An 8,082-nucleotide genomic window follows, 5' to 3' on the forward strand; every position below is an offset into this window, starting at 1 on the left:
CGTGTCATCTCTGATTTTCTAGTTACTGGATATGGATTTGAAACTTTTACAAGTCGGCATGCATCTAGGCAAAGCCGTCAAATTTGGCCGGTGGAAAACATCACGATATGATCTAATAAGCGTTTCAAGTTTGACCGTTTGACCAGAAGAGGCGCTGAGATAGCCGTCCACGTCATCCGGTGAACCCAATAGTCAAACACTTTTATGCCGTTACGATTTCGATTTCCCGCCTGACTGTTACTAGTTACTACTACTAATTATCCCAACTTCCTAAGTGCCCACCATCAAATCCAAATCCAAAATGGTTTTGCCCCATGCAAATCACTTGAAACTCCGCCGTTTTTAAATTAAATTCCATAACAATTTTTATACAAATTATATTACCGTCAAATCAATCATGTAACCGTGTAGAATCTTCAAAGCAAAGCCGACAGAACTGAGATTTTTTTTTTTTATAATTTAGAAATTCCCCAAACGTGGGGCTGGGGGCATACCCGATTTCGAAAGAGATTAATCGTTGAGTTACTATATCTAATGAAATTGTGCATGGTTAGGCACTGTTAGGTGTTAAAGCTAGAGACAAATTTAACAAAATCTGGTCCAAATTTTTCTTTTTTTTGGGTGGGCATTTTAATGAATGAGCCAATATTAACTTACAGAAACCAGTAATCATCTTCTACGTGTGAAGCTCAAAGTCCCTGAGAGAAATCTCCAATGGGGTTGCTCCAAGTGTTGAGGTGATGCAACAATGACAAGAAGAATTAGATTGATACAATTTTATACATATAAAAGGCATACGTGAGCTTCCACGATTTTGCCTCTTTTTGATAGGGAGAGCACATAGCAAAACAGAAGCCACGAGGTGGGCAGCTAAGAATATACAAATTAAATCTGTTTAAAATACTTTTCAAAATACAGTATATAATATTTAATATTCATGCTCTTCCTCTTACATTAAACCAATACAAGCGGGTCCCTTACCGCACTGAAATCAAATAGATCCCTTCACCATCTCTTTTTCTCCTCCTCCTCCTCCTATAAAGCCACTGTACACCACCCCACTCCTTCACTCACAGCACCCGCCCCGCAATATTTCTTTCTTCATCTCTCTCTATCATCATCCCCACCTCCAAATTTAGCTTCGCCACTCCTATAACACAGTACTGGTCCATATATTTCAAGTTGCGCCTTGCGCATTGATATATAGTTGCTGTAATATTATCGTCTAAACTTTTCGCCATGGGTAACGCAGACTACGTTTACCCTTCTAATGAAAATGCCGAGCGAGCACATCGTGTGGCGGTTCCACCACCGCAACCGTTTTTCAAGTCGTTTAAGTGTAATCTCAAGGAAACGTTCTTTCCTGATGACCCACTTCGGCAGTTCAAGAACCAGCCAACTTTTAAGAAATTCATTTTAGGCCTTCAGTATTTTCTGCCAATCGTCGAATGGGCTCCTCGTTACAATTTCCGGTTCTTGAAAGCCGACGTTATCGCTGGGATCACTATTGCCAGTCTTGCTATCCCGCAAGGGATCAGTTACGCCAAACTGGCTAACTTGCCACCAATTCTTGGCCTGTGTACGTACAAAATTTTTAATATTCACGATCTACTGGTTAAAAAATATTTAATGGGCTTAAAAGTTTTTGTTTTACTGGTGCAGATTCGAGCTTTGTTCCACCAATAGTGTATGCAGTGATGGGGAGTTCAAAAGATTTGGCTGTAGGGACGGTTGCAGTTGCATCTCTTCTCATTGGTTCGATGCTGGGTAAAGAAGTTAATGCTACCGAGAACCCGCAGCTTTATCTTCACCTTGCTTTCACCGCAACGTTCTTTGCCGGAGTTTTTCAAGCTTCTTTTGGATTGTTAAGGTAATTAATTAATTGATAATAAGGTTAAACAAGACCTAAAGGTACGTCATTTCAGTTAAACAAACTGTTAATTAAATTGACATGGAAAAGGTTAAGTGAAGCATTTTGTACTTGTTATATATATCTCTGCTGTAGTTCTTGTCTTTTTCCGGTTTGTCTATCTGGATCGATGATAAGATCAATCAACACGAATCGATGAGATTGCGATTCGTCCATCGTTTTCGGTTGGCACACCGTCAAAAAAAATTCACTAAAATTAGAACAATGACGGAGTGTTGTTGAATAAAACTGCAGGCTAGGGTTCATCGTGGATTTCTTATCACATGCAACGATAGTTGGTTTTATGGGAGGAGCCGCAACAGTGGTGTGCCTGCAACAGCTAAAAGGGATCCTTGGGATAAGTCACTTCACCCATTCCACTGATATTGTCTCTGTTATGCGTTCTGTCTTCACCCAAACAAATGAGGTCTATCTTCATCCTGATCTCTTGACCCTATTTATATATAATATTATTTAATTTCATGTGATATGAAAAATTGTTCTTATTATTCACGGGTATTATTCTACGGGATACAAAATATTATTACCATTTATTTTTTTCACTTTAGGATTAAATATAATATTTTCTGCTTTTTGGTCCTATTAAAAATTGATAGAGTCTATTTTCAATGTCGAAATTGGATATTTTCAGACTCTGCAATAGATATCTGCTCTTTTTTCTTGCATGCATTGGAATAATAAGTAATCCATGCACTGGATTATTATTATTATTATTATTATTATTATTATTTTATATATATATATGTCTTCTAGCTAACAGTGAGATCTATGCTTATTACAGTGGCGATGGGAAAGTGCCGTCTTGGGCTGTTGTTTTCTCTTCTTCCTCCTCACCACCAGATATTTTGTAAGTTTGTAATATCCTGAATAAGTGATTAACTGGGTTCTTATATTCAATGATTTTGATTTGATTATAATGTTAATTATATGCAGAGCAAAAGGAAACCAAAATTCTTTTGGATATCAGCAATGGCGCCATTGACATCAGTCATCCTGGGAAGCCTTCTGGTTTATCTCACCCATGCTGAGAAGCACGGCGTTGAAGTGGTGAGCACTGAGCTAAAAACGTTACTGAAAAAATTTACATGACTAAATTTACCTAAACCAAATCTCAGGGACTAATTTGTTATTTTCTCCTCTTTAATCTTTATTCCTCTCTCACTCTCCTGCTTTTTAGAAATAATAAAAGCTGTTCCGTCTCTATTGTAAAATTCAAGCAGCCGTGACAAAACTGATAGAAACACTACTATCACCGTCAGATTATACTTGGACCAACCCCACCAGGTAAAAGCAGAGTAGACCGCACGGTCCATCATGCACGTGATTAGTCCTCTACACTTCTCATCCAATGGGCCCAATACAACAAAAGCAACTGGGCCCTCACCAATAATGCTGGGGACCATCATATCCGGCACTGTATTGAGACCGGATCTTACCTGCTCTAACTCCTATTGTCTTAATTAAATTTGGACAGTATTGATTGATTTGATTTGTTTTATGTAGTTGATGCAGAGTTCTGATGTGGTGCATTGTGTTGTATTTTATTCAGATAGGACAACTGAAGAAGGGGTTGAATCCACCGTCTCTTACGGATCTGGTTTTCGTGTCGCCTCATCTCATGGCAGCTATCAAAACAGGCATCATCACTGGCGTCATAGCTATGGCTGTAAGCCTCTGTATATCATTATATCTTATGATATCTTGTTCTTTCTGTAGCGTGTGATAATTATGACCAATTACTTTGATGTTTAAAATTAAAAAACACGTGATAAAAATCAAATTCATGACGTTTAGATTTAAAATATTTTGATTTTGATTGGAAAAAAAAAAGGACAATTAAGTAATAGAAGAATGGAATAATGTAACTTACAGGAAGGAATAGCTGTGGGGAGAAGCTTTGCAATGTTCAAAAATTATCACATTGATGGCAACAAAGAGATGATTGCTTTTGGGATGATGAACATTGCGGGTTCTTGCACTTCTTGCTATCTCACAACAGGGCCATTTTCGCGGTCAGCTGTAAATTTCAACGCAGGATGTAAAACAGCAATGTCCAACGTTGTTATGGCAATGGCAGTGATGATCACACTGCTGTTTCTAACACCACTCTTCCATTACACTCCCCTCGTGGTTCTCTCCGCGATTATAATGGCTGCAATGCTCGGCCTCATCGACTACGAAGCAGCTATCCATCTTTGGAAAGTCGATAAATTTGATTTCATCGTGTGCATGGGCGCGTATATTGGCGTTGTTTTTGTCAACATTGAGGTTGGCTTGGTGGCCGCGCTTTCGATTTCTTTGCTGAGAGTGCTTCTGTTTGTGGCGAGACCACGGACGTTTGTTCTCGGAAACATTCCGAATTCGGGGATATACAGAAACGTTGAACAATACCCTAATGCAAAGTCCATTCCTGGAATTCTCATACTTGAGATTGACGCTCCCATTTACTTCGCCAATTCGAGCTACTTGAGAGAAAGGATTGCGAGATGGGTCGTTGAAGAAGAAGAGAGGTTGAAATCTTCAGGAGAGTCCACCTTACAATATGTCATACTGAATATGGGAGGTAGAAATCCTGTAATTGCATTCTTTCCAGGAAAGTTTATTCTGGAATTAATACCAAATCTCCAGAATTAATGTAATGTTTGTTTTACAGGTGTTGGGAACATTGACACCAGTGGGATAAGCATGCTGGAGGAGATTAAGAAAATTTTTGACAGAAGGGCACTCAAGGTTTGTGCATTAAATATATATATTTTCAGAACTAGAGAATTAATATATACAAATGGAGATTAATTAATTGTTGATTAATTAATTTGTAGCTTGTATTGGCAAATCCTGGAGCTGAGGTGACGAAGAAGCTGGACAAGTCGAAGTTCATGGAGAATCTGGGGCAAGAATGGATATATTTGACAGTAGGAGAAGCAGTTGCAGCATGCAATTTTATGCTTCACACATGCAACCCAAATCCTGATGAGAAAGAAGAATCAGGGCCATGGAATAATGTCTAAATCAAAGTTATAAATGTTATTGATGCAAGAACTTCCATTAATTAATCTTCATCTAGCAAAGTTTGAAGTAACTACATTAACCAAATGTTAAAGAGGATGAACCACTGGTTGATGTTAAATTAAGTTGGAGGTGTTTTTTCCTGGCCTTCCAACAATTATTATGTACAGGGCCGGCTCAAAGGGTAGGCAGGTGAGGGCCCCCAAAAACATAAGGCCAAAAAGCGTCAAATTTTTTATAATTTTTTTTTAATACATTACAAAAATAAAAAAAAGTATATAATTTCTTATCTAGGCCAATCCAAGGGGCTTAAAAAAAAAAAAAAAAATCAAAAAGACCCAAATTTATTATTAACATTTTACATATATTCCCACCCAAAATTTAACGAAATAGTAAGTTTGTACCTCTAGTTTCATATATTTTAATTTACACCCTTAAATTAACACATTAAATTTCTTTTAACAATAAAAGATTAAAATGGTCATTTATATGTCTCAAATTATTCAACCCCAATTCAATCCCAAAATTTAACATTCACATAAATCATCTCCACCCCTCTTCCGTCACCGTCTGTTTGGAGATGATTTCGGTTGAATTTTTTCACCAAAATCGATCGGAACCATCACTTTATCGTTTTCCAAGTATTTTTCCAGCCTTGATAGCCCTCGATTTGGCCATTTTTTACGAATCTCGCAACCTAGCTCTACTGTTGTGACAACAATTTTTGGCCTTTTCGGCATGTACTTGGCATCGTTGGCCTTCCCCAACACCACCATCTTCCTCCTCTCTGCCTTCTCACCAAAACCCCTATCATACCTATCCGTTTACTCTGCTAAACGCCGGCCACCGAAACCTTTTAGGTTGTGACTTCTCAAGTGTTTTCCGGTCAATCCTGGCATTGGAAATCACCCATTTCACCACCCATCGCTTCTCCAACATCTGCTCTCCAAAACCCCCCACCAACCTGATCTCGTTAGCCCGTTGGTCGTCGTCCACCTCTCGTAGTGATTTTGCATCTCAAAAGGCAAGAAAAATAAATTTGAAATAATTTTTTTAATATATGCTTATATTATTAGAAGGTCCCTAAAGTAACTTTTGTCTAGGGTCACAAATGTTCTTAAGACGGCTTTGATTATGTAAGTTGTATAAATATTAAATAATAGAAAGCCGATTGTACACTATTATTATTAGTAAAATGAAATGGCATTTTGGAATTCTTATGAGAACTACTGCTTCTGTTTAGTTTCTGGATTGCACTCGAACTTCGCACACTCTATTCTGTTAAGATATTGACAAGAAGATGAGATTATAATTGAATTAAAACATTAGAGAAGCTTGTTTACCTACTCATGGACCTTAGTAAGTGTAAGATCCAAACCAGAGCCCATCTAAATGTTAAGATGATTTTCATGCAAATACAGTAGTTAGGTAATTTGGTTCATAGACAACCCAAATAAGTGAGCAAGCAAAAAACTTGCAATAAATAATAATAACCACGGTTTTAAAACCTGACCCAACTTGGCTGGTTGAATCGGTTCGATTGGGAACTGGTGGTTAGACCGGGTTGGTTAGTGTTAAAAACCAGAAATAGCAATTGACCCATTTCCACCTGCGATTGAACCTATTTTTTTCCAACGAACCACCGGTCCAATTGGTATAACCTGGATTGCTACAGTAAAATAATAAAATTAAAAGTAACAATTTTCAGCTTTTCTCTTCTTCCTTCCCCATTATTATTCGACAAAACAACACTAGCAGAGAAGAAAAATAAATAAAAAACCCATTAAAAATTAAAATCAGCGTTTAAAAAAAATTTTGATTTTTTTTTTGCTGACATCACGGTCCGACCCGCTGGTCGGACCATTCGACTCGTGACCCGGTGGTTTGGCCGGGTTTTAAAACCTTGATAATAACCTCCATCAATAATTAATTTTATTATCAAATATGAAACTTTTTTTATTTCAATATCATCCATATTTAAAAAATCTATTTCTAAAATTCTTTCTTTTAACTCTCATCGTTTCTATTTGCGTCAACGTTAATATACCATTGTACGAAATTTTTTTGTTCAAAATCTAAAACTATTTTTCAATAAACCTTTGGTTCATAAATTATTATTATTTATTTCTTGGGTTTTTTTTAAATGTTGCAAAATTTTCTTTTCATAAAAGACAAGTTTTTCTTTGGATCTATGTAGAGAGTTATTTCATTAGAACAATGAAAAAAAAAATCATTTTTAATAATTAAAAACACGGAGTAATACTACTAATCTCAAATTTCATATTTCAAATGATACGCAGTGACATCAGCATGGCCATATCATTTAATGCATCATCAATTTAATTGCTTTTTGTTTAAACAATCATTCAACAAATCTCAAAATCTACTTCTTTCATAATCTTTTTTATTGAGAAATTCTAAAAGCGGGCAATTCTAGCTTTTAGAATTCAAAATCACTTCCAAAATAGTCAATTACCAAAATGTATTAATGCTATATATAGATTCTAATTTTTTTTTTTTTATAAATAACTTTTAAAATAGATTATTAAAATAATAAAAATGTCGTAAAAGTGGAAAATAACAAAACTAAAGCTGACCAACCACCATCGGTGGTGTTCAGTAGGGGTGTTAGAAAAAATAGAAAAACCCAAAAAAAATGTTCGGTTACGGTTCAAAGAACTAAAAAAAAAGGGGATTTTAGGTTCAGTTTTTGATTCGGGTAGAAATGAAAACTGGTTAACCGAAACTAGTTTTTTGAACCGGTTTACTTAAAATATATATATATATTAAATTAAAAATAATAATAATAACCTTAATCCCTAAATTTGCATAATTTCTTTTGTTGTTTTCCATTGGGACTTATTTAGTTATTTTATTGTTTTATCATAGACGTTTCATTAAGGACTTTTATTTTTGTTTAATTTTAAACTTTTATTTGTATCAATTTTTAATGTATTGTTAGTTGTGGTCAATGGATATGTATGAATGTTTAATTTTATTTGGATATGTATTGTTGATCTTTACAATTTAATTTAAGAAAAATTTAAAAAAGAAAAGAAAAGTTGTATCCAATAAAAAGGGGAAAACTGGTTCAAAACAGGTTAACTAGTTTTTTTCAAATCGGTTAACCGAAAAATAGGTTTTCT

General features: G+C 35.6%; 1 protein-coding gene across 1 annotated transcript; it reads left to right on the forward strand.

Moving 5' to 3' along the window:
• The first annotated feature begins 973 nt into the window (after positions 1–973).
• LOC116125664 (sulfate transporter 3.1-like) lies at positions 974–5,005 on the forward strand. Its single transcript, XM_031411392.1, has 9 exons — positions 974–1,579; positions 1,663–1,870; positions 2,165–2,336; positions 2,712–2,777; positions 2,864–2,977; positions 3,480–3,596; positions 3,803–4,493; positions 4,584–4,660; positions 4,750–5,005. Exons 1-9 carry the CDS (start codon positions 1,240–1,242, stop codon positions 4,936–4,938), a joined length of 1,974 nt encoding a protein of 657 aa, XP_031267252.1. The 5' UTR covers positions 974–1,239; the 3' UTR covers positions 4,939–5,005.
• Positions 5,006–8,082: the final 3,077 nt, after the last annotated feature.

Source organism: Pistacia vera, unplaced genomic scaffold (assembly GCF_008641045.1).
Source record: "Pistacia vera cultivar Batoury unplaced genomic scaffold, PisVer_v2 Contig104, whole genome shotgun sequence".
In the NCBI taxonomy this organism is placed as follows: Eukaryota; Viridiplantae; Streptophyta; class Magnoliopsida; order Sapindales; family Anacardiaceae; genus Pistacia; species Pistacia vera.

Bases quoted from the DNA above. Each gene is read 5' to 3' on its own strand.
- LOC116125664 (XM_031411392.1), top strand. From the start codon at position 1,240: ATGGGTAACGCAGACTACGTTTACCCTTCTAATGAAAATGCCGAGCGA. The intron at 1,580-1,662 runs GTACGTACAAAA...TTACTGGTGCAG, and splicing joins GCCACCAATTCTTGGCCTGT to ATTCGAGCTTTGTTCCACCA. The intron at 2,978-3,479 runs GTGAGCACTGAG...TATTTTATTCAG, and splicing joins AGAAGCACGGCGTTGAAGTG to ATAGGACAACTGAAGAAGGG.